Source organism: Barbus barbus (assembly GCF_936440315.1).
Source record: "Barbus barbus genome assembly, chromosome: 46".
NCBI classification, from domain to species: domain Eukaryota; kingdom Metazoa; phylum Chordata; class Actinopteri; order Cypriniformes; family Cyprinidae; genus Barbus; species Barbus barbus.
Window position 1 is genome coordinate 24,813,440 of NC_136724.1, and position 26,557 is coordinate 24,839,996.

Sequence of the window (26,557 nt, forward strand, 5' to 3'; positions counted from 1 at the left end):
GCTCGCTGAGGATTGTTTGTTGTATTTCCGTTAGTTCTTATCTGGTTAACCCTTTGCTGCTGTTTGGCCATTTTGGGCCAGAAAATCTTACGTTGAACTTGAACGTTGAGTTATTGCCACTTGCAATGTGAACACACACACACACACACACACACAAATCATGGACATGACTTGAAAAGGTGAAATGGTCCTGATAAAATATTTATACTTGTACTGTTTGCGGTGAAAAATGATCGCATTGGAGATGAATTGAAGTGAAGTGTAAGCGCTTGGGTCTGCGTCCAAACAAAATCTGACTGAAAGCTCTTTTTTTGTGATACCAACCTCAAATTTGGAACGCAACTTGTTTAGATTTATGCCTTTGACTTTCTCACCATTTTAAAGTAAAAAAAAATAAAAATCATGTTTTGAAAAAAATACATCATATATAATTTTAAATTGGCATTTTAGTGCATTTTTTTTTTTGTGCAACTTTTGTAATTTTTTTAAATGTTGTACATTTTTTCACTTCAGCAATAATCTGCCAAGTGTCTTCTTTAAAAAGAGATCAAACTTTTTTTTTTTGAATGCTTTGAAGCACAGACTTCAAAGTTTTGTGGTCCAGGTTCACAAATATAATTTACCTACAATAAAATCCCAGAAATGTGCAAACAATATTAAATAAAAAACATTATCGAACTGAAATATAGTCATTAATTTAATTGAAACAAAAACCACACAAGCAGCACCAGAGCCTGAGGTAGGGATGAATTTTAATTTGTATAATTTCTAATTTCCAGCGATATCTTGATTGCACAGATACTATTAGAACTGAACTGAGCTGGACGATGAAATCACTGAATTCAATGATGAACTGCCTTTAACAGAAAACTGAGTGTTTGCTATTGTCCTTCTGCATTAGTGACACACTGTTTTCCTATTTGATGCTGTAAAGCTGCTTTGACACAATCTGTCTTGTTAAAAGCGCTCTATATATAAAGGTGATTTGACTTGTGTTTGTTCAGGAGATCGAGCGAACGCCAGACGAGCTGCTGAAGCATCAGACCAACATCAGCGAGCTGAAGCGGACGTTCCTGGAGGGAGAACCGGACCGGACGGGTCTGACCGAGTGGGAGAAGCGTATGTCCTCGTCTCCGCTGCGATCGCCGCGTCTGGACGAAGCGCCCATGATCGAGCCGCTGGAGCCGGACGAGGTGAGATCTTCACGAGCCCATGTGTGTGACTTTAAACCAGACGCTGCTGTAATTATAGCTGTTTGTTAAAAGATGCTGTTCTTGAAAGGGATCCGAATGCAACCGTTTCAGACGAGAGCGACAAACCATTTTCGGTCGACAGAAAGCCTGTTATTGATTTGGTTTTCCACTCCACAAACACTCACGGTTCTGGAGTTTAGCTGCTCTAAGCACTTCAGATCAGAGAAAATCATTAGTGCCGCTGACATAAAACCAGACAGAGGGAAAGATGGGAAAATCCTGTCCTTAATCAGGATCTGTGTGCTGCGTTTCTGAAGAATTATCGCAACATCCTTCTGAAGTGAGAAGAATTATTTTTAGAAGACTTGTTTTCAGAGAAAGAAATTTAAAAAACACATTTTGTGAGATTTATATTATATATATTATAAATATATATTATAAACCTCACATTTATTTATTTACTTATTTATTTAAAATATGTGACCCTGGAGCACAAAACCAGTCATAAAGGTCAATTTTTTGGAGATTCCTATATCATCTGAAATCTGAATAAATAATCTTTCCATTGATGTATGGTTTGTTATGATAGGACAATATTTGTCTGAGATACAACTATTAGAAAATCTGGAATCTGAGGGAGCAAAAAAATCTAAATATTGAGAAAATCTCCTTTAAAGTTGTTCAAATGAAGTTCTTAGCAATGCATATTACTAATCAAAAATGAAGTTTGGATATATTTATGGTAGGAAATTTACTAAATATCTTGATGGAACATGATCTTAATATCCTGATGATTTTTGTCATAAAAGAGAAATGTATAATTTTGATCCATACAATGTATTGTTGGCTATTGCTACAAATATACCTGTGTTACTGATGACTGCTTTTGTGCTGCAGGGACAGATATGTATGTATTTTATACTTATTTATTTTTTCAGTTTTATGTTTAACTTTTTCAGTTTATGTTTCATTAATATAGAAACTCTTTTATGTATTATATTATATTATTATATTTTCCATATATAAATCTCTCTCAAAAAATATTTCTTCATTTATGGCATTTTTGTAGTACTTCTATGATGATCAAAACGCCTTCCTGTTGCTTTTTATAACCAATTATTATTAAAGAAATTATGTGTGTGTGTGTGTGTGTTTGTGTGTCTGTGTGTGTGTGTGTGTGTGTTTGTTTGTGTGTGTGTGTGTGTGTGTGTGTGCATGTTTATGTGGTTTATGAGGACACAAATGTGTATAATGACATGGGTATGACAGAGGTATTACAATAAGAAGGTGGTTTATGAGGACACTGCCTATGTCCCCGTAATTCAAAAGGCTTAAAAAACATACTAAATGGTGTTTTTTTTTTATCTAAAAATGCACAAAGTCTCCTGTGAGGGCTAAGTTTAGGTGTAGGGTTGGTGTAGGGCAATAGCACACACAGTTTGTTCAGTATAAAAACCATTACGCCTATGGAGTCCCCATAAACCACAAAAACCAACATGTGTGTGTGTGTGTGTGTGTGTGTGTGTGTGTGTTTGTGTGTGTGTGTGTGTGTGAGTGTGTGTGTGTGTGAGTGTGTGTGTGTGTGTGTGTTTTGATCAAAACTACTGGCCATGTTTTTTTTTTTTTATTATTATTAAAATAAATAGACGTGATGTGGTCTGGATCTTCAACAAAAGCACAAAATCTTGTTTTTCCTTTGAATTAAGATTGTTTTTTTGTTTGTTTGTTTTTGTGGTTCTAAAAACTAACAAAATGTTTATAACTTTCTCAGAAAACAAATCTAATATCTTAAGTCAATTTTGCTTCTGAAGTAAGTGTATCTTGTTTCAAGAACATTTAGATATGTTTAATGGAAAACAAGACAATAAGACTAAATAGAAAAAGTGCAGTGCATTCACAGCTCACTGAGTTCAGCTCCATCATTTTGCCTGTTGCTTTAGATCAAACAGGAAGCAGCGGTGGAGATACAGGAAGTGGCCGCAGCAGCTCTGGAGCCGCAGGAAGAGAAGGTTGATGTGGTAGGTGATCCATTCCTCCAGTGATCTCTGAGCTCCTCATCAGATGCTCATAATCATGATGAATGATGTGAGTCATTGAGCTCAACAGCGTATGTCTGTCTCAGTCTTCATGGATCAGGCGTGACTAACCGTGCTTTTCCTCCAGTCTGCTAACATGATCTTTGTGTGTTACATGTAGGAGTCTGACGGGTGGGTCATTATAAACAAGGTTCCTCCGTTTGAACCAGATAAACTTCCTCCAGTCCAAGCAGAAACAGTTTCTCGTAAGATACCAGAGAAGGTTTCTACCGTAGTACAAGAACAACGTCCTCCAGTTGATCCAGAACAACCCTCGTCCGTCGTATCTGAAGAGCTTCCTCCAGAGAAAACTCCTTCTGAGATTCCAGAAAAGCTTCCTACCATAGTACAGGAGACATTTCCTCCAGAAAAACCTTCTTTGATTGTATCTGAAGAGGTTTCTCAAGAAACAACTTCTCCGAAGGTACCAGAAAAGGTTTCTGCAACAATACAAGAAAGGATTCCTCCAGAAAAGCAATTTTCCGTCATATCTGAAGAGGTTTCTCCAGAGAAAACTCCTTCTAAGATTCCAGAAAAGGTTTCTGCAACAATACAAGAAAAGTTTCCTCCAGAAAAACCTTCTTTGATTGTATCTGAAGAGGTTTCTCCAGAGAAAACTCCTTCTAAGATTCCAGAAAAGGTTTCTGCAACAATACAAGAAAAGTTTCCTCCAGAAAAACCTTCTTTGATTGTATCTGAAGAGGTTTCTCCAGAGACAACTTCTCCGAAGGTACCAGAAAAGGTTTCTGCAACAAAACAAGAAAAGTTTCCTCCAGAAAAGCAATTTTCCGTCATATCTGAAGAGGTTTCTCCAGAGAAAACTCCTTCTAAGATTCCAGAAAAGGTTTCTGCAACAATACAAGAAAAGTTTCCTCCAGAAAAGCAATTTTCTGTCGTATCTGAAGAGGTTTCTCCAGAGAAAACTCCTTCTAAGATTCCAGAAAAGGTTTCTGCAACAAAACAAGAAAAGTTTCCTCCAGAAAAGCAATTTTCTGTCGTATCTGAAGAGGTTTCTCCAAGGAAAACTCCTTCTAAGATACCAGTAAAGGTTTCTATCATAGTACAGGAGGCATTTCCTCCAGAAAAACCTTCTTTGATTGTATCTGAAGAGGTTTCTCCAAAGAAAATTCCTCCGAAGGTACCAGAAAAGGTTTCTATGGTGGTCCACGGAAAGGTTGAACCCATAAAGGTTCCTTCTGTTGGTTCTTCAGAGGATGTTCCTCCTAAAGTACCACCAAAAGTCCCTCCGAGGGTTCCAGAGAAGAAACACATCGCCAGCTACAGATTCATATCCGCCTCGAGCACGGCGTCGTCCGGCGAACCTCCAGAAGATAAACTCACCGGATCTCAAGAGGGTTTGCAGATCAGCAGATCTTATGAGTCCAGTAAGATGCGTCTCCGCTCTCCGCTCCGATCTCCGGCGGATCTCAGCAGAACGTCTCCGACGGCTCGAGTGGTAGGATTTCTCCATGTCTCGCTTCTCCTCGGCCTGGCTTTGAGATCTCAGACAAACTCTGAAGCCAGAGCTCCACACACGCTCCTGATTTGAGTTCAGTTGTTTTGTTCTGACACACATCCCTCCGGCTGGAATTTGCTGTCGCTGTTTGTTGTTTTGAGGCTCTTCCCACCGACCCTGAGAGCAGGAGCCCGTTTTCTTCATTGTTTTGGAGAATGCCGCTGCTTTGCTTTAGTCATGACTGAGGAACGGCAGCATCTTTGTTGTGCGTCTGGCTGCTGCTGCTGCTGCTGGATATGAGGGTTTATTCATAAGAGTCTCTTTTATCTTCAGAGATCACGAGTCAAACGGCTGCAGAAACTCTTCATTATAAACTAGAGAACTTCAAGCTTTTACAACTTTTTTAAACATTCTGGTCTAGCTTTATCAAGCCAACTTCAAAGTTTGAAGCGTCTCTGTGTAAAGTATAATGTAAGCACATTCATCACACTGGTTTAGTGTTTAGCGCCACCAGCAGGTCAGATTGTGCTGCTGCAGTGTGTTTGGTGACCACGCCACCTGCTGCTCTTTTCCAGGACAAATATGCAAGAGGAGGGAATAGATATTTAAAAATTTAAATATGAAAGGCATATACACTACCAGTCAAAAGTTTTTAAACAGTAAGATTTTTAATGTTTTTAAAAAAAAAGTCTCTTCTGCTCACCAAGCCGATGAATAGAAAGATCCAAAGATCAGTATTTATCTGAAATAAAAAGCTTTTGTAACATTATACACTACACCATTCAAAAGCTTGCAGTCAGCATATTTTTTTTTAGGGGAAAGAAATTATGGAAATTAATACTTTTATTTAGCAAGGATGCATTAAATTGATCAAAAGTGATGATAAAGACATTTAAGATGTTACAAAAGATTTCTATTTCAGATAAATGCTGTTCTTCTGAACTTTCTATTCATCAAAGAAACCTGAAAAAATTTTACTCAGCTGTTTTCAACATTATAATAATAATAAATGTTTTTCGAGCAGCAAATCAGAATATTAGAATGATTTCTGAAGATCATGTGACTGATGCTGAAAATTCAGCTTTGAAATCACAGAATAAATTACATTTTAAAATATATTCAAATAGAAAGCAGTTATTTTAAATAGTAAAATTAATTAAATATTTTACTGTTTTTGCTGTGCCTTGGAACAAATAAATACGGGCTTGGTGAGCAGAATATACTTGGATGTACTTGTATTATATTAAACCAAAAGCAACATTTACTTGACAATCAAGTTTGATTTTTGGCCCTTCCTATTAAAAGAATTGTGAATCTGATCTAAACATTCTTAAATCAAGATACATTTACTTGAAAATCTAAATTACTTAATATATTAAGTCTTGTTTTCTTGATAATGTGGTAAAACTGATTGAGTTTATGTTTAAAATGAGAACAAATATCTGTCAGTGAGTTCAGAAAACTTTTCAACTGAATTCACAGAGAAAATAAGTTTAATGTTCTTATGTCATGGACAGATATTTTTCTATTTTTAGGCTTAAACTCACTTTTATCTGAAAACAAGACTTATAGTGTCTCATCTGGCTTCTCAAGTAAATGTTTTTCTTGATTATAAAATGTTTAGCTTAGGGAAAAGACAAAGACTAAATGCCGTTTTTGCAGCATTGAAGTCATGTTTCTGAACTCCATATATTTGCAGAACATGTTTAATGAGGCTACTCTTTATAAAAGGGAGCAATCTTTGTTTTAAAATTGTCTTCAGACGCAGACTAATAAAACTGTTAATAAATCTGCTGGTGAAGCACCAAACAAGGAGTAAAGTTGTGTTCCTGCAGCACTTCTGCAAATGAACAGCATTCTGTAGGCATCAATCCATCAGCTCGGTGTTAGCGCCACCTACTGAACAAACATTATAAATAACATTATGGAGCTGCTCAAATCCTTCTCTGACCGACCCGACCCGACCCGACCCGCTCACTGTTTGCATGTCACTGCTGTGTTTGACTCAGAAAGGATTCATGCAGCTGTATTTCCAGCCTTTAGGTGAGACAACTCTGATTTGAAGTTGAAAAATGCATTTAAAAACAAAATAATTGCATTCATTTGATTTCTCTTGTAAATTATAAAGTGAATTCTTTGCACGATGCAGCAGGTGTTCTCTTATGAATAAGCCCTCAATGAGACCCTTCACTCCCTGAATTACCCAGAATGCTCTTGTGTGTGTGTGTGTGTGTGTGTGTGTGTGTGTGTGTGTCTGTGCGTGTGTCTGTGTGTGTGTGTGTGTGTGTGTGTGTGTGTGTGTGTGTGTGTGTGTGTGTGTGTGTGTGTGTGTGTGTGTGTGTCTGTCTGTGTGTGTGTGTGTGTGTGTGTGTGTTAACGCTGTGTGTCTCTCTGTGTTCAGCCTAAGCCCAGTTTCGATGAGATGTCTCCTGAGCTCACGGCGCTCTTGCAGTCCACTCGCAGCTGGGCTCCGTCTGCGTCTGCGTCTGCGTCTCCTGCTCCGATCACGCAGATCAAGGTGCAGCTCTGAAGAAACTCTAGAAATGCGTCTGTCCTCGATCAGACTTGTGTCTGTCAGACATCATGTCATTTCAGCTCATCTCTCATCTCTGCTCTGATTATGAGCAGAATTACACGAATCATTTGTAAAGATCTATTCCTTCATTTGGTCTCAAGAGGCTTGTTTTCAGAGACGGAATAAGGAGGGAAAAAACTTCTTATGTTCCTCTCAAGGTTTCAGTCAAACACCTCAGAGATGCTTCTCTGTAAAGCGGATATAGATCAATATTGATTGTGAAACGCATTTCATAAATGAAGTAAATGGACTTGAGCAGTGTTGATATTATGCTTGTTTTCCTGTTTGAAATTAGATTATTTTGCTCACCCCATTGGTAGATTATTTTGCTTGTTTCAAGCAAAAAACACTTAATTTGGACTTTTTTCTGAAAACAAGAAAATCATTTTTACTTATCTAGAAAAACCTTCTTGATTTAAGAATGTTTAGGTATCTTGGCTGGAAACAAGACAGAAATCTAAGTAAGAAAAGCATTTTTTGCAGTGTACTGTACTAAATAAAGGATATAAAAGCTGCTAATTCAGGTTTTGTTGTTGATTCTGTTTGGTTTTCTGCCTGTTGATCATATATTCTTTATTTCTGTGGCAGTCATCAGAGAGTCCAGAGAGTCATCCGGCTGAAGAAGAGGATCAGCAGCAGCCGCCGGCGGAGGGACTTCAGCCTCAGGTACCTGAGCCTCCAGAGGGCCCCTGGGAGCCTGCGGTGTATTATCAAGCATGTGTGAAGCCGCTGAAGTCAGTGCGAGCCCTCGACGAGTCTGAGTCCGAGTCTGATGACGACTCTAGCGACTCCAGCAGTGTAAACTCAGCTAACTTCTCTGGGCCCCTCACACACACGGGCCCCGCGAGGGCTGGTCCCCACAGCGACAGCGAGTCTGGAGGAGAGAGCTTCTCTCTGTCCACTGATGATGATGATGATGATGATGAGCTGTCGCCCAACAGGAGCCCCTCTGAGCAGAGGGGTGTGGCTGAGGGTCACAGTGGGGAGGTAGAATTGACCACCGGTTTAGAGGTGACCCTTACGACCTCATGACCTCGTGACCCCGAACCTGAATCCCCAGAACATCTGCCCTCTCCTCACTAGCGCTGGCGTATAGTGTGTGTTTGTGACCATTCTCAGACCAACAACGAGCTTCTTATGAGAAGATTCAGTTTTCACAACACGTGTGTGTGTGTGTGTGTGTGTGTGTGAGAGAGAGAGAGTGTATTTGTTTGTTTGTATGTATGTGTGTGTGTGTGTGTGTGTGTGTGTGAGAGTGTCTGTGTGTGTGTGTGTGTGTGTGTTTGTGTGTGTGTGTGTGTGTGAGAGTGAGAGTGTCTGTGTGTGTGTGTGTGTGTGTGTGTGTGTGTGTGAGAGTGTCTGTGTGTGTGTGTGTGTGTGTGTTTGTGTGTGTGTGTGTGTGTGAGAGTGAGAGTGTCTGTGTGTGTGTGTGTGTGTGTGAGAGAGAGTGTATTTGTTTGTTTGTATGTATGTGTGTGTGTGTGTGTGTGTGTGTGTGTGTGTGTGTGTGTGAGAGTGAGAGTGTCTGTGTGTGTGTGTGTGAGATCTCTGTCTCTTTGCGATATGATATAATACCATGCCATTAATAATTAATAAATAAGTAGATAATAAGGAAGATCTCCTGCTGACTGCAGCTGCTTCATAAGCGTTTCTTCTGAATGATCTTGTGTTCGGTCTGTTCTCTCCCAGAACTCCTCGCTCCTCCTCGTCTCTTTCCCAGTGTCTGTTTCCATCAGTTATTGGGAATCAGTGATTGTTCATGTACATGATTACCTGATTGATGTAGACTAGAGCAGTTAATAAGAATGAGTGAGTGTCTGTATGATGTGATGTATGTATATGACCAGTGCTGGGGAGTAACTAGTTACGCAATTACAGAATTTAATTACAAAATAAATGTAACCGTAATCTGTTAGAGTTACTTATGAAAATAACTCTACTTAAATTACAAAAGGGGTTACATCTGAATATTTTCACACACAAGCAGATTTGATGGATTTCTTTCCCAAATTGCACTGACTGCTTTAAAATATGAGACAGCAGTGTTTCAGGAGTCTGTCATCACTGAAAATGATTTTCTTCCTTAGTATTTTTGTCTTGTTTTCTAGCATAAATATCTACAAATTCTTGAATCAAAATGCATTTACTTGACAAGTAAAATTACTTCAGATATTATGCCTTGTTTTCTGAAAATATTATTTACATTTTGTTAGTTTTAGCTTAAAACAAGTAAAAAATATCTGCCAATGGGGCAAGAAAAATCATCTTAATTCAAAGGCTAAACAAGATTATTTGTCTTGCCCCATTGGCAGATATTTTTACTTAAGCAAAAATTAACTAAATTTGGATTTAAAAAAAAAAAACAATACATAATATCTTAAGTAAATGCATCCTGAATCAAGAATTTGTAGATATTTATACTATAAAACAAGACAAAAATACTAAAGAAGAAAATAATTTTTTGCAGTGCAACAGTTGAAAACATTTGTTAGAAATTTAGAAAAGTATTCAAAACGTAATCAGTTACATCGCTTTAAAAAAGTAATTGAAATAGTTACACTACTTATTATATTTTAAATAGGGTAAACCGTAAAACGGTAACCTGTTACATTTCTGAAGTAACCCTCCCAACACTGTGTGTGTGTGTGTGTGTGTCTGTGTGTGTCTGTGTCTGTGTCTGTGTCTGTGTGTGTGTGTCTGTGTCTGTGTCTGTGTCTGTGTCTGTGTCTGTGTCTGTGTCTGTGTCTGTGTCTGTGTGTGTGTGTGTGTGTGTGTGTGTGTGTGTGTGTCTGTGTGTGTGTGTGTGTGTGTGTCTGTGTCTGTGTCTGTGTCTGTGTCTGTGTCTGTGTGTGTGTGTGTGTGTGTGTGTGTGTGTGTCTGTGTCTGTGTCTGTGTCTGTGTCTGTGTCTGTGTGTGTGTGTGTGTGTCTGTGTCTGTGTCTGTGTCTGTGTCTGTGTGTGTGTGTGTGTGTGTGTGTGTGTGTGTGTCTGTGTCTGTGTCTGTGTGTGTGTCTGTGTCTGTGTCTGTGTGTGTGTGTGTGTGTGTGTGTGTGTGTCTGTGTGTGTCTGTGTGTGTCTGTGTCTGTGTCTGTGTCTGTGTCTGTGTCTGTGTCTGTCTGTGTGTGTGTGTGTGTGTGTGTGTGTGTGTGTGTCTGTGTCTGTGTCTGTGTCTGTGTCTGTGTGTGTCTGTGTCTGTGTCTGTGTCTGTGTCTGTGTGTGTGTGTGTGTGTGTGTGTGTGTGTCTGTGTCTGTGTCTGTGTCTGTGTCTGTGTCTGTGTCTGTGTCTGTGTCTGTGTGTGTGTGTCTGTGTCTGTGTCTGTGTCTGTGTCTGTGTGTGTGTGTGTGTGTGTGTGTGTGTGTGTCTGTGTCTGTGTCTGTGTCTGTGTCTGTGTCTGTGTCTGTGTCTGTGTCTGTGTCTGTGTCTGTGTGTGTGTGTGTGTGTCTGTGTCTGTGTGTGTGTGTGTGTGTGTGTGTGTGTGTGTGTGTGTGTGTGTGTGACGAGTCTCTCTTCTCTCTCATTCCTCAGTCGGGTGAGGTGAGTTTCTCCAGGACTCTGTCAGGAGACACAGACACACAGGACACACCTGTGATCCACACGGAGATGAAGACCATCACATATGAGTCCCTGCAGGTGTGTGTCGCTCACACTCATCCCATCCACCACAAACACTCTGAAGAATCACATCTCAGCACACTCAATGAGTTTAAACAGAGATGTTTGTTGAAGTCTCAGATGTTTCTCCTGAGCTACAGTCAGAGATCTCAATATGAAGTCATCAGTTGCTCTGAGCTGCTCCTCGTTCATTTTGCAGCTCTAGACTCTTCCTGAATGATGACCAGTGACTCGATTGATTCTATTTGATTTTTCAACAGGAATTTATATTTATTCATTCAGTTGTTTAAGTTTGATACTTAAATGAAACATAACTGAGAACAGAACTAACGCAAGTCTGTGTAGCATCTGAGTAATATATATTTAAGATCATTTAAAAAAAGAAATTAATACTTTTGTTCATCAAGCATTAAATGGATCAAAAGTGACAGTAAAGACATTTATAATGTTACAGTAGATTTCTATTTCAAATAAATTCTGTTCTTTTTTAATTTCTGTTCATCTGTGAATCCTGAAAAATAAAATGTATCTCAGTTTCCACAAAAATATTGAGCAGCACAACTGTGTTCAACATTGATAATAATCAGAAATGTTTGTTGAGCAGTAAATCAGTATATTATTATGATTTCTGAAGATCATGTGACACTGAAGACTGGAGTAATGATGCTGAAAATAACCAGAAATATATTACAGTTTAATATAGATTCACACAGAAAACAGCTGTTTGAAACTAAGAATATTTCCCATTTTTACTGTATTTCTGATCAAATAAATGTATGCTTGGTGAGCAGAAAAGACTTCTTTCAGAATCATTAAAAGATCTTGAGTGTAGTGTGATGTTGTTGGATGGTTGCAGGGCGAGACGGATGGAGACATTGATCCTGGCATTCTGCTGAGCGCTCAGACCATCACATCAGAAACCACCAGCACCACCACCACCACACACATCACCAAGGTACTGACCGCTGCTGTATAACTGACCACCAGAACCATCCGCGTCAGACGGACGAGTGACGTAACCACTCTGTGTGTGTGTGCGTGTGCGTGTGTGTGTGTGTGCGTGTGTGCGTGTGCGTGCGTGTGTGTGTGTGTGTGTGTGTGTTTGACAGACGGTGAAGGGCAGCATCTCAGAAACACGGATTGAGAAGAGAATCGTGATCTCAGGAGATGCAGACATCGATCATGACGAGGTGAGACCTTCACTAAGTCTTTAATACGCTTCCTTCAGGGTCATTCTATCAAATGCTGCTGCTTCCGGACTTTTAAAGAAATTCAAGTATAATTATTCCTTCAGATCAGTTTATGGTGAATTTCATGCTGATATTTCTACAAAAAACATCATGGTAATAATGTTGCCATTTAAAGATCATCCTCTAAACAAACATAAAACATAGGAGGAATATTATAATATAAGACTTTTAACTTGTCCTGAAAGAAAGATTAAATAAAAATAACTAAATATATTACAGTTGCTGGATTTTAGTTCAGAAAAAGACTGTATTATCGTAACATACTAAAAGTTGATCAGCTGATGATTTGTTTACAGATGGTGACTGTGGATTTGTAGAATGATCCTGTATGAACTCTAATGACTGGATTCAGCAGTTTGCATCAGTTTTTATCATAATTGTGATAGCAGTAGTTGGGGGCGTGGCCTGTGATAGTGATGTGTGTTGAGGGGCGTGGCCTGTGATGGTGATGTGTGTGCTGGGGGCATGGCCTGTGATGGTGATGTGTGTGTTGGGGGATGTGGCCTGTGATGGTGATGTGTGTGTTGGGGGTGTGGCCTGTGATGCTGATGTGTGTGTTGGGGGTGTGGCGTGTGTTGATGATGTGTGTGTTGGGGGTATGGCCTGTGATGTGTGTGTTGAGGGGTGTGGCCTGTGATGGTGATGTGTGTGTTGGGGGTATGGCCTGTGATGTGTGTGTTGAGGGGTGTGGCCTGTGATGGTGATATGTGTGTTGGGGGTGTGGCCTGTGATGCTGATGTGTGTGTTGGGGGTGTGGCCTGTGATGCTGATGTGTGTGTTGGGGGTGTGGCGTGTGTTGATGATGTGTGTGTTGGGGGTATGGCCTGTGATGTGTGTGTTGAGGGGTGTGGCCTGTGATGGTGATGTGTGTGTTGGGGGTATGGCCTGTGATGTGTGTGTTCGGTTCTATAAGAATCTCCCCACCGAACGGGGCGTCAGGAGAGGACACGTTGTTATGACTCATTGTGGTTTTTTATTTACTCTTCTTAATTTTTTCACATACAGTTGATTAGTCCACAAATAGCAGGTTATAAACCTGTAGAAATAGAAAACTATAGTGTAAACAACAATATTGATAGCCACATACATAATATACCATAAAATCTGAATAATATAAAAATATAAATTCCAAATATAGTCATTATTTAATATTATAAATATACTTAGTGTTTAAACTGAATGACTAAGCAAAGCACATACATCTAAACACAGAAATGCAACAATTTCACACACACCAAATGTACATGAATGTCAATGTTACACATTAAACCAATAACCCAAAACCACAAATGTGTTCTCAGTATGTTGGCCTAAAGTGAAAGACAGTGAGTGTAATTTTAAGTAGCAATGCTGAGCATAGCAATCCATTACCAATGTAGAGCGATTAACTACATTACCCATCCAGCACCACAAACAGGAAATAACTCGTGTGACAGTGAAACGCTCCAATTTCAAACATTTACTGGAATATAGCCACGGATACTATTGAGCCGACAACGTTAACCATCAGACCGCAAACAAGATTTTATCAGCTTAACCAAATAACAGTTATCAAGCATACAAACTGCGCACATACCCAACGGCAGCACAGCGGCAGCGTAAACAGACAAACAAACTTAAACCGCAGCTCAATGGATAAAACAGCAGCTTACCGGTGGCGCATCTCTCCTGACGAGACAACATGCCAAAACTAGTACTCGCTCCCGCTTATAGCCCGTGCTCATTCATTACTGGATTTTAACACACTGTTTTGGGATTTTACTGGTCCACGTTTCAACTCTTGACTGGCCCGTGCTCCAATCAGGTAAATGAACCTCCCACCTCTTAACCTGCGTTACATTGCCGCTAAACACCCATGACGTAATAAACGCAACACCTCCCACTTGACCGACTGATCATGTGATTCAAGGCGGTCACAGACAAAACATTACATTACACCACATAATATACAAATTTTTTTTTTTTTTTTTTTTTTTTTTTTTTTCTTGATCATGAAGAATAGGACTCCATTGTCACTGTTCAGGCACCTCCCCTGACAGAGGTGAGGTATTCTGCCAGGTTTGGTCATATGGGGTATGTACTCTTCATTCTTCGTGAATGGTGGTGCAAGTGATGGCGAAAGCAGCATGGATATGTAATGCAAGGGAGAGAAGAGAGAGAGAGAAAAAGGAGAGGTATCCTGAGGTAATGCCTTCAGAATCGGGGTTTGGGCGTTTAGGCAGTGCCTACAGAATTGGTGGTCGAAGAGACGAGGTCTAGGAGTCACTGATCTTCCACAGGGATGAGGACTACCAGCCTCCTCACGTCTCTCCGTAGGATGACTGATGTCAGCTGCTGAGGGTTCCTATTAAGTTTCCAAACTATTAGGGAGGCAGGGAGGCCCGCACACGTCTTAACGTCTGCGTCTCTCACGAGTCCTTTCTTATCAGGGTACACGGCCTGGATCCGTCCGAGCCGGAATTGCCCTCGCAGTGCGTTTTGATCAGCAATCCAAACAATGTCACCAATTGCTACATTTCTTTGGGTCCGGTGCCACTTTGGCCGAACGAATAGGTTAGGTCCGGCAAGTTCACTCCACTTCTTCCAGAACATATCCACACCAATCTGGATGGATCTGAGACGGCGCCAGGGATGGGTGCACAAGTCAATTCCTCCTGTATCTCCTCCTTGCCTGGTCCTCCCGAGAAGCAGGGTATTGGGGGTCAAATACTCTATAGAGTCTTCTTGTTCTTGTGCCCTGGCGTCAATCGGCCTTTCATTGGTGAGGTTAGCTGCCTGGTAGAAGAGGGTTTGGAGTTCACCCCAGGTGAGTGAGTTTGTTGTCTCTCTGAGGCTAGTGAGGGCCCTTTTTATTAGCTTAACTGCAGCTTCCGCAGCCCCGTTACGATGAGGTGCGTCAGCTGGATGAAAGTTCCATGCCCACACTGTCCCATTCTTGGCAGCTTTGTCCTCTATGGATGCTTCCTGTAAGGTAGCTAAGTACCTATGCAAGTCTTGTAGGGCCGATTTTGCTCCAATGAAATTGGTTCCCCTATCTGACCACAATTTTCTGGGATGGCCTCTCAATGCTATAAAGCGAGAGTAAGTTTGAAGAAAGCTTTCAGATGATTGGTCATCAACGAGGTCCGCATGAACTGCCCTTGATGCCATGCAACAGAATACTATGCCCCAGACTTTTTTCCCTGTTCTTTTCTTGACAGCATCCTTGATTTCGAAGGGGCCGAAGAGGTCAAGTGTAGTGTACTCAAATGGGTTAGCACGCTGTGAGCGTTCTGGCGGCAGATCACTCATCTTCTGCTGGCACATCTTCCCTTTTAGTTTGCGACATGTAATACAGTCGTTTACAACTCTCTTTACTATCCTCCGACCTTGCACAATCCATGCTTTCCTCCTGGTGCGCAGAAGCGTGGCAGCAACACCTTCATGGTTCTCGTCATGAGCTTCTCTTGACAGTAGCGTTGCGAGCCATGAATGAAATGGAATTAAAGGAACAGCTGTTCCATCTTCATTCCAGGACTGGATTCGTCCACCACAGAGAAGGATTCCTGTGCTCTCGTTCTTGTGGACCACCAAGCGGTTCAGCGTTGAGTCCAGGAACTGACTACCATCTTGGGCTGCAAGGACCAGGTCTCGGAAGGCTTGTGCTCTCTCCTCAATAGACAGGATAGAGCGGTTTGCCTCCCACTTTGATGAGTCTGGTACCTGGCGTCTTCTCAGCCAGGTTTCTGCAGCCCGTCGAGTCCAGGCTATAGAACCACACAGCTTGGACAGAGAACTGAAACGTTGAGGTTCCACAAGGCGCACCAGTCCAATTGCCCAGGGCCTTCTCTGTCTGTCTGCTAATGTTGCATCCTGGATAGCTGGCGATGTCGGTCTCCTGTTGACTCCATGCTTGAGGTCCACCTTGATATCAGGCCCGTTGAGGCCAGTTCTTTCCTTTGACTGGGCCCTGATGACCACTGCTGAGAAGGCTTTCCGCTGAAGTTTTCCCACACCTTCAGCAGCAGAGGATGTAATCTCACTGGCCATCTTCATAGGCCAGTCGGTCTTGGGCAATTTCAGGAACTCAGGGCCTCGCTGCCACTCTGACCCTTCGTTAAGTTCCTCAGGAGTTGCACCTCTGGTAAGTATGTCAGCAATGTTTCGTCTGCCTTCAATCCACCTCCAATCTTCCACATGTCCGGCTTTCTGAATCTCACCGATTCGATTAGCGAAAAAGGTCTGGAAGCCGTAGCTGTCCTTTTGGATGGCTGCCAGGATTGTTTGGCTGTCCACAAAGTGAATCCATTGCTTGATTTTAATGTGGCAGTGCTTCTCAAAATACTTTTTTAGGCGGGTAGCGAAGACCGCACCACAGAGTTCCGCCTTGACCACATCTCCCTTTTGGTCGAGAGGGGTCAGTTTAGCCTTGGATTCCACCAACTTCACTACAACTTTGTCTCGAGTTTCCCACCGCAGATAGAGTACAGCTCCATAGGAGGATTCGCTTCCATCTGAGAACGTGATCCCTGTTGGTGGGCCTATGGCTCCAGGCGGCGTGAGGCTTCTCTCAAACCTTACCTGGCCAAGTCGCACGATTTCTTCAAAGAGCGTTATTGCGGCTTCTCGAAGTTTTAGTGAGAGAGGGGCATCCCATGTGTCTTTAGATGGATTGTCCTTGCCAGCTTCCTGGAATGATTCTCGTACCAACATCACTCCCTTCTGTTTGGCTGGTGAGGCAAGACCAATCGGGTCGTACAATGCGGCAATCTGGCTAAGAAGTATGCGTCGGGTAAGGGGATTTGGTGTTCCTTCCCTGACATCCTCCATGCTCAGATTAAATCCTGTCCTCATTTTCCCTCTTTTCTTAGAGAAGTTTATGGAAGTCAGCAACCGAAGCTTGTCTGTCTCAGGTTCGTAGCCGACCCCAAGTGCTTTGTTCTCCCCATCATTCATTTGGTTGGGCAGTACCAGGGTCCTAGGTACAGTTGTTTCAGGAGGGGCTCCACTCCTCCCACTTTGACGTGACAGAACCCACGGTTTGAGGAAGAAGCCTCCCTCTTTCAAAATCTCCTCCACCCCTTTAGTGATCCTTTCCAGCGTCCTGAGGTCATCGTGTGAGGTCAGGATGTCATCCACATAGCTGTCCTCAGTCAGAGCTCGCCGTTCTTCAATCATGTCAGCAAACTGAGGAAGGTTGGCCGTCTCCTTCATTGCAACTTGGGCGATACATCCTGCGGGTTTATCACCGATATTAACTCTGACAACTGCAAACACCTCAATGCTGTCCTCAGGGTTGTCTCTCCAGAGAAAGCGGTGGAGGTGAACTTCATCATCTTTTAGCCACACTGAGTTATACATCTTTTTTACATCACCCAGTGCGGCATGGAGTCCACTCCTGAACCTCAAAAGGACACCTCTGATGGGATTGAGTACATCGGGACCCTTGTGAAGGAGATCATTTAGACTTATGCCTCGGAACTCTTGGCTACTATTCCACACAATTCTCACAGGAGTTGAGGAGGAGTGTGGGTTCGGTGCAACCAGATGGCTGATATACCATTTAGGTCCTTCCCAGTTGTTAATTTCCTCCCTTGTGAGTTTTGCAGCAGCCCCTCTTGAAACCATTTCATGTATTTGTTCTTTATATGCAGCCTTCCACACAGGTTCCTTCTCCAGACGTTTCTCCGTGTTTCTGAAGGTTGCCTCCACTGCCTGCCGATTGTCTGGCAGTGTTGTGAGGTCTGTCTTCCAGGGATAAGCTGTGTCCCAGTGGGGAGAGTTGCTGTGTTTGTCCGCCAGCACGTATGTTAGGCATTCTTTTATCTTTTCCAGGTCCCGCTCTTCCTTGAGGGTCATTTCTTTTCCTCCAGGGGGGCACCTGCCACACTTGCAGCCGCCACATTGAGGACTGCACGCAGCTCCGATGCTGTCCCACCTGAACCACTCGAAGACCTCTTTGTTGGTGGTTGCAGTGCTCCGGACAAGCGCATTTCCTTCCTCTTCTTGAGGTATTATGGTCTCTTTATACGCCATCGAGGCTGATCTCATGGTCCTTGCAAGGTGAGTTTCAGAGCGGTACACGGCCAAATCGACTGTCTCAATGAGATCGGGATGGGTTCCCCCAACAGTCTTTCCCAGCGGGCCATCCCAGAGAACGAGGTCTCCCACAATCTTGATTGGCTGGGGAACAAGACGACCTTCCCGATGACTGATAAGGAGGTCAATCTTTGTGGGACGGACCAGTTCGTCTCTGGGTACATTGGGGAAGAACTTCTGCAATTGCTCGGCAGTGACTAATTGAGTCACCTCCGCGATGTTTTCCAGGCCATAGCAGAGAATTTTGTGCTCTGCCACTTTTCCCTTGGATGTCTTCACCTTTAGCCGCAGGGAATATCTTTTGGTCAGGACAGTCTTCTTCATCCCCCCGACTCCATGGACTATAAGCCTGATGTTCTCACCGCACAGTCCAAGGCGATCGGCCGTTTCATTGGTGATATAATTGGTGTCAGATGCAAGGTCGATTAGGGAGCCAATAAGGCAACCCGAGTTTGTCGTCACTTCCATCAGCATCATCACCACTGGATGTTCTTGCAATCTATCTCCAGCCTTGGCGCATACAGTTGATGATATTTTGTTTGAGAACGCATTCTTGTATTTCTCCCTTTGTTCTGGAGTAAGCTCTGCCAGGAACTCCTCTTGTTTGTTGGTTAGACCAAGTTTCTTTACTCCAATTTTTATGGTGCTCTGCTCCTCACTACTGCTGTCCTTCTTTGGAGTCGGTGGCTTAGGACACAGAAGGTAATTGTGGTCCGACACCCCTCCTTTCCGACAGTCTACTTTTGGGCAGAGGTATCTGGGTGTGCATCCCTTCCCATCCTTGGGGTGGTGCCGCAAACACTTGGAGCACAACCCTAGCTTCTTCAAATGGGCCCTTTTTTTTAAGAGATCTTGCTCTCTAAAGACCTTGCACGCAAATAGCCTGCCAGCATGGGAGTCATCTTCACAGACAGTACAGCTGGGATAGTCATCCTTCTGACCTGCTGTGGATTTAGTGAAAGCCTTCCTCCCCCTCTTATCTGGGTAGTCTGCAGCACCCTTTTCCACAGGGCCTTTATCTGCAGGAATTGACTCCAACTGATCCAGCTCTTCAAGAATCTCTTCCTGCTTCTTCAAGAATCCTAGGAGGCAATCAAAATGATACAGTGGAGAGAACCTGTTTACCGGGTCAGTTTTGTGTATAATCCACTCCTTCTTGAGTGAACTGGGAAGCTTGCTTTCAAGAGACTGGGCAACAACACGGTTCTTCACGGCGTCCTCTTCACCAAGAATCTGGAGGTTGCACAGTGCCCTTTCCACAGCCTGAATCAATTCAATGGTTCTTCTTGGATTGTTTCCTTTGACGGGGGGAAGAGACTGGACCTCGTTGGTGATCATTAGGACTATTTTTGCTCTGTTCCCGTATTTGCTGTCCAGCAGCCTGAACATATCGTCGGCGGACCCACAGCTAGATAGGACGAGATCCTTCTTGACCTTTTCGTGGAGACTATTTAATAAGTGGAACTTTTTTATACATTCCACACCTTGTGGGTTACCCAATTCTTGTAGGTCCTCCCACTCAGTCTTCCAGCGGTAATAGTCCCTCATGTCACCAGAAAAAGTGGGTAGCCGTGCTCTTTCAAGGCTGATTTGAGGCTTGAGATTAGGGTTTCCTTTAGTCCTTTCAGGGCTGCTTTGCTGTAAGAGGGGCCGGGTAATCATGTTCAATGACCCCGTGTACGTTTTGGGCTTCAGCTTGAGATCGGCAGACCTGTCAGGGAGAGAGAGGAAAGAAGCATCTTGTATCGGATCACCAACCGCGCTGCCATCATCTCCCAGATTTCTTTCTCTACCCTTTACTTGGTCTGCTTCGTCCTCCTCCAGTTTGTCAGACAACGCCAGGACCCTCTTCCTTAGTGTCTTGTGGCGTATCCTGAGATCTAATTCTTTCGGACCAGGAACCAACTCCTTCCACTCTACCAGCATTTCTCCGAGTTCAGCGACCTCTCTTTCAAGACCTCTATTCCTTAGCCTGCGGTCTTTGATTGACTTCCGAGGGTTAACTTCCTCTTCCTCTGCCTGAGTGATGGCCGAATCAGCTGTTTTAGCCTGCTTAATAAACGCCTCCTCTGCGTAGCTGGTCCAAAAGGTTTCCTGGGTGACTCTCTTTACCTCGAGGAATCGGTTCTCACACTCTGCTGTCTTTTCATCAATTTGGTTTGCAGATGCTATGACCTCTTCATCCGTTGATTCCCTCAGGGCTTCAGCATACTCATGTCCCGCATCTGTGACCTTAGAATTTTCCATTCCCTGAGAACTTCAGTCGGTTCCAAGAGTCCCGGTTTAGTGAGAGTATGAGCCCTTTTGGTGAATGAAGCCTGTGCTCTTGATCGCACACTTTTAAGCTTTTCCAAGTCTGTCATTGTTACTCCCTTTATGTTGACTGGAGAGCGGTCACTGCCAATGTGTATACACACTCTTTTATCCTTGATCAACGGGCAGTTTGATTGGTGATAAACTTGATGATAAACTTGGGGTCAGTCAGAAGTGAGAGGCCAGCTAATCCTGGGTTGATTGAGCTTCCTTAATGAAGCAGTTCGTGGCTGTTTTTTACTGCACTCAATCCAGTGCAGTGGGGCCCGGTTTATAACTGTTCGGTTCTATAAGAATCTCCCCACCGAACGGGGCGTCAGGAGAGGACACGTTGTTATGACTCATTGTGGTTTTTTATTTACTCTTCTTAATTTTTTCACATACAGTTGATTAGTCCACAAATAGCAGGTTATAAACCTGTAGAAATAGAAAACTATAGTGTAAACAACAATATTGATAGCCACATACATAATATACCATAAAATCTGAATAATATAAAAATATAAATTCCAAATATAGTCATTATTTAATATTATAAATATACTTAGTGTTTAAACTGAATGACTAAGCAAAGCACATACATCTAAACACAGAAATGCAACAATTTCACACACACCAAATGTACATGAATGTCAATGTTACACATTAAACCAATAACCCAAAACCACAAATGTGTTCTCAGTATGTTGGCCTAAAGTGAAAGACAGTGAGTGTAATTTTAAGTAGCAATGCTGAGCATAGCAATCCATTACCAATGTAGAGCGATTAACTACATTACCCATCCAGCACCACAAACAGGAAATAACTCGTGTGACAGTGAAACGCTCCAATTTCAAACATTTACTGGAATATAGCCACGGATACTATTGAGCCGACAACGTTAACCATCAGACCGCAAACAAGATTTTATCAGCTTAACCAAATAACAGTTATCAAGCATACAAACTGCGCACATACCCAACGGCAGCACAGCGGCAGCGTAAACAGACAAACAAACTTAAACCGCAGCTCAATGGATAAAACAGCAGCTTACCGGTGGCGCATCTCTCCTGACGAGACAACATGCCAAAACTAGTACTCGCTCCCGCTTATAGCCCGTGCTCATTCATTACTGGATTTTAACACACTGTTTTGGGATTTTACTGGTCCACGTTTCAACTCTTGACTGGCCCGTGCTCCAATCAGGTAAATGAACCTCCCACCTCTTAACCTGCGTTACATTGCCGCTAAACACCCATGACGTAATAAACGCAACAGTGTGTGTTGAGGGGTGTGGCCTGTGATGGTGATATGTGTGTTGGGGGTGTGGCCTGTGATGCTGATGTGTGTGTTGGGGGTGTGGCGTGTGTTGATGATGTGTGTGTTGAGGGGCGTGGCCTGTGATGGTGATGTGTGTGTGTTGAGGGGTGTGGCCTGTGATGATGATATGTGTGTTGGGGGTGTGGCCTGTGATGTTGATGTGTGTGTTGGGGTGTGGCATGTGTTGATGATGTGTGTGTTGAGGGTTGTGGCGTGTGTTGATGGTGTGTGTTGAGGGGCGTGGCCTGTGATGGTGATGTGTGTGTTGAGGGGTGTGGCCTGTGATGATGATGTGTGTTGGGGGTGTGGCCTGTGATGCTGATGTGTGTGTTGGGGTGTGGCATGTGTTGATGATGTGTGTGTTGAAGGGCGTGGCCTGTGATGACGATGTGTGTGTTGGGGTGTGTGGCCTGTGATGACGATGTGTGTGTTGGGGTGTGTGGCCTGTGATGACGATGTGGTGTCACTGTGGGTCAGGCTCTGGCTCAGGCCATTAAAGAGGCTAAAGAACAACATCCCGACATGTCAGTGACCAAAGTGGTGGTGCATAAAGAGACGGAGATCACGCCAGAGGAGTGATGCAGGTAAGACCACAGCCAATCACAGCTTGAGTAGACTTGGCTGACTGCGAGCTGATTGGCTGCTGTGCTGCGCTTTGGAGCGCTGCTATTGGCTGATGTTCTAACACCGGTGCCGCTTTGGCTGTTTACATCTGCGGATGTCTGACTGCTGCTTTCAGAGTGTGAACTAACTACTTACAACTCTAACAGAATGACATGATAATCGTCTGTGTGAGATCAGGAGCAGATGTGGTTGATCACACTGCATTCTGCTGGTAGAGAGCAGTATTGCAGATCATCTCCATGAGTCATGTCACCACATGATGACTCTCACTGAGATTAATAGTGTTGACTAACTGTTTACTAATCTAGGCATCCACCCAGAGTTAAATAGCAACAACTCAGGACATAGCAAGCATATAGCAACTACCTAGAACACTATAGTAACTAACCATAACACCAGAGCAACTACATAGCAACTGCCCAGATCACCCTAGCAACACCCAGAACACCCTAGCAACCACCCAGAACAACAAAACAACCCTAGCAACTACATAGTAACCACCCAGAACACCTTAACAACCACCTAGAACACCATAACAACCCTAGTAACCACCCAGAACAAAACAACCACATAGTAACCACCCATGACACCCTGGAAACCAACCAGAACACCACAACAACCCTAAAAACCATCCAGAATACCCTAACAACTAACCAGAACACCAAAACAACCCTAGCAACCACATAGTAACCACCCATAACACCCTAGCAACCAACCAGAACACCAAAACAACCCTAATGACCACGTAGTAACCACCCAGAACACCCTAGCAACTAACCAGAACTCCACAACAACCCTAGCAACCATCCAGAACACCCTAACAACCAACCAGAACACCAAAACAATCCTAACAACCACCTAGTAATCACCCAGAATACCCTAGCAACTAACCACAATACCATAGCAACCACACAGAACACTCTAGCAACCAACCAGAACACCATAGCAACTGCCCAGAACACTGATGCAACCACATAGCAACCATCCAAAACACTCTATCAAGTACCCAGAACACCATAAAAATCAAGTAACCACATAGTAGCCATCCAGAACACCATGACAACCCTGTATACCACATGGCAAATGCCCAGTACACCCTAGCAACCACCCTGAACACCATAGCAACCACATAGAAATGCCCTGGAAACCACCCGGAACTCATAGTTGCACGGGAAACACCACTGACATTTTCCTGAGGAAAATGTAGATCTTCAGGTTCAGTGAGATAATGAGGAGGCATGTTACTGAGGCCTGTGTTTTTATGTTATTTGAAATGCATGTTGTGTTTGACATCATCACTGACAGACTCGCGTCAAGCTTTGCTCCTCTGAAGGTTCTTTCTGTTCCTTCACTGCGTGTTACTGTTATTGACTGAATGTTCTGTTTTATTAATTTTCAGGATTAACATCATCTTCATGCTTTCTGGAGGAACTCATGTGTTCACGCTGTTGAAAATGAAGGATGCTTCAGAGAAATCAACACGGGAACAGCAGCATAAACGAATGAACCGCAGCAAACATCATCTGAACACGTCTGGAGTAACACACACACACACACACATGCTTACAGGCGCCGCACTGGATCACTGTTACTGCATGACAAGGGAACAATTCTGCTTTTTGTGAGGAGACTATAGACATATTAGTAAATACTATATGAGCGCAGTGTATAGTCAAACCACGAGCTTGTCATAAAGGGACTGAAGAATATGTGTGAGAAGAGATATAATAGTTACAGATATCTACATTTATTTATTCTACTGATTACTGCTCACTTTAAAAAAGGACAAACTTTGCACGATATTTAACCGCGCAAAGATGTGCTATCCACACTCCGTCGGCTCATGATCTGCTCACGTTGAATATTACACATGTTCATTATGAGAATATGAATATGCCACACATGTATGTTAGAGACGTGTTATGTTGTTTTTACCTGAATCATACACCTGTTTTTGTTTCTTTTTGAGAACTGTCACTTGTGAACGTTGAGCTTAGAGGAATGAAACTCTCATAGAGCTGTTGTAATGATGATCGCTGCCCTGAAATATCAATGCCAGAGATCTCCTGCCCAGAGTGCCCCATCTGAGCCTTAAACTGTACAGATGAACCCCATGTGTGTTTGTGTCCTTGTTTGTTTTCCAATGCAGTGTCATATGCAGCATCGCCGTCCTGCTGACTGTTTCCCACTCAAGCAACTCCAATAAAATCTCAATTCCATTTCTGATCATTTTGCAGTTTCCATTCATCCTTTGCATTGAGACATGAATGAAGAGAAAATGCGTTCATTACAGTATTTCTTAGGAAAGTTTCAATAAACTAATTCAAAGAACAAATCGATTTTTGTGTTATACAAGATTATTATATAGTTGTGTATTTCAGTTTTGCCCAGTGCAGATGATTTGATATTTAAAGCTTTGCACAGAACAGGACTTTATCGTTATTTTGAAATAATTCAAATTAGTACCACATATAATATTGATTGTGAATGTCTGCGTAAAACACAGAACTCATTTGGTGATGATAGTCATTCAGAGTGTGTTTTTGGACATGTGCCAATGGTGTAATCTGTTAGGAGTACCATAGATATGATGCAAGTACCATGGTAAAACTAAACAAAAACACTATTTTATTATCATCCACCATCACTTTACCATGATTCCACCAAAGAGATTGTCCACCCAGAAATTAAAAATCTGTAATGATTTACACACCATCATGAAGCTGTATGACTTTATTTCTTATGTAAAGATATTTATGGATGTTCCGGGTCCCATCCATAGCACGGACTAAAATACTGGGGATCCAAATCTGTTTGATTACATTAAATTCTTTAGAATATCTTCTTTTGTGTTCTAATGAAGAAAGAAAGACACACGTGTGTAGTGACATGAGGGCAAGTCAATAATCACACAATGTATTTTTGGGTGTACTGTCCCTTTAAGGGTAAATAGCCAATACAATTTCTTATATTTATTTTAATCACCTGGTTGTTTTGCGTTGCAAACCAAAGCTAAGAATCAATTGTTTTACATTAAAACCTAAGAGTTTTTTGTTCAGTAGGTCAATAGGAGAACAGTTCAGATCCTATTAATGACTGCATTAATCTTAATAATCACGTTCGGTTGTAAATGCGCGTGCGTCACAGTGCGGCTCGCGCTCCGTCATTTGCGTAAAAGCGTGCCTGCGCATCTCGCCGTGTGCGCTGTTTGCGTAGCCGTGCCCGTGTCTACGTACACGCTTCGGTCACTCGCCCTCCGCAGCAGTGTTGCCAAGTCCGTGTATTTCCCGCAGAATTAGTCTACTTCAACACTGTTCCCGCGGGTTACAGCATCCCCAGTAACCTCATATTTAGCATAGATATATATAGATGCCATATTCGACTGCTCCAGATACGTTGACTCGTCCGCCATTGGGGAACGGTCAACATGAGGTCATTCACCATGATAATCAATGAATATTTACAGATCTAGATGATATAACTCTGTGTTGTAGAAGCACACAGTCAAAGCCTGCCACCATTAGCCCAAACACCGGGTCAAGAGAGGCTTCACTCAATAAACTGCTTCATTTAATGAATCGACAGCTATCTGCTCATCTTCTACATGTTTTACACTAAACAATCCTTTTGGATTGAACTATTTTTAGTTTAACACACACAAAAAAAACATTTTAGGAAAGGTCACTGACTTTTTGCGACAGGTGGGATTGAGTTTACGGCACTTCTCATTCATTCGTATGGGATCCGTAAACAGCGACTGAGTGTCGCACAACTCTGATGTGACGTCACGGCTGTAATGTGATTGGTGATTGGATGGCACACGTGGTTTGAGGTTCTCAGACGGTTCCAAACAAAATGAACGAATGTTTTATTTTAAAGCATTGAAGACAGAGTTAATGTTACAGTAGAACTCAACACTGATTACTGTCAGACTTTCACAATCCTTCTTCACTTCAATTAGGATTATAATCATTCATTTAAAGCACAGAATCAGACTTTAGCAGCTCTTTTACTTTCAGATCATTCTGAGGTTAATATACTGATTTAAAATCATAAGAAATAGTTTAATACCTATGATACTG

The 26,557-nt window shown here is 42.5% G+C and overlaps 1 protein-coding gene across 2 annotated transcripts in view; it reads left to right on the forward strand.

The window, feature by feature from the left end:
• epb41l3a (erythrocyte membrane protein band 4.1-like 3a) overlaps positions 1-24,700 on the forward strand; it is a gene marked incomplete at its 5' end in the record, with an annotated part of 59,248 nt that extends 34,548 nt beyond the window's left edge. For both annotated transcript variants that reach the window (XM_079409604.1, XM_079409603.1), the window contains 8 exons: positions 1,005-1,193; positions 3,134-3,211; positions 7,126-7,242; positions 7,888-8,310; positions 10,825-10,929; positions 11,768-11,866; positions 12,021-12,101; positions 23,875-24,700. In XM_079409604.1, coding sequence (XP_079265730.1) covers positions 1,005-1,193; positions 3,134-3,211; positions 7,126-7,242; positions 7,888-8,310; positions 10,825-10,929; positions 11,768-11,866; positions 12,021-12,101; positions 23,875-23,880 — 1,098 coding nt within the window. In that variant the 3' untranslated portion in view covers positions 23,881-24,700. The remainder of the gene's footprint in view (positions 1-1,004; positions 1,194-3,133; positions 3,212-7,125; positions 7,243-7,887; positions 8,311-10,824; positions 10,930-11,767; positions 11,867-12,020; positions 12,102-23,874) is intronic.
• Positions 24,701-26,557: the final 1,857 nt, after the last annotated feature.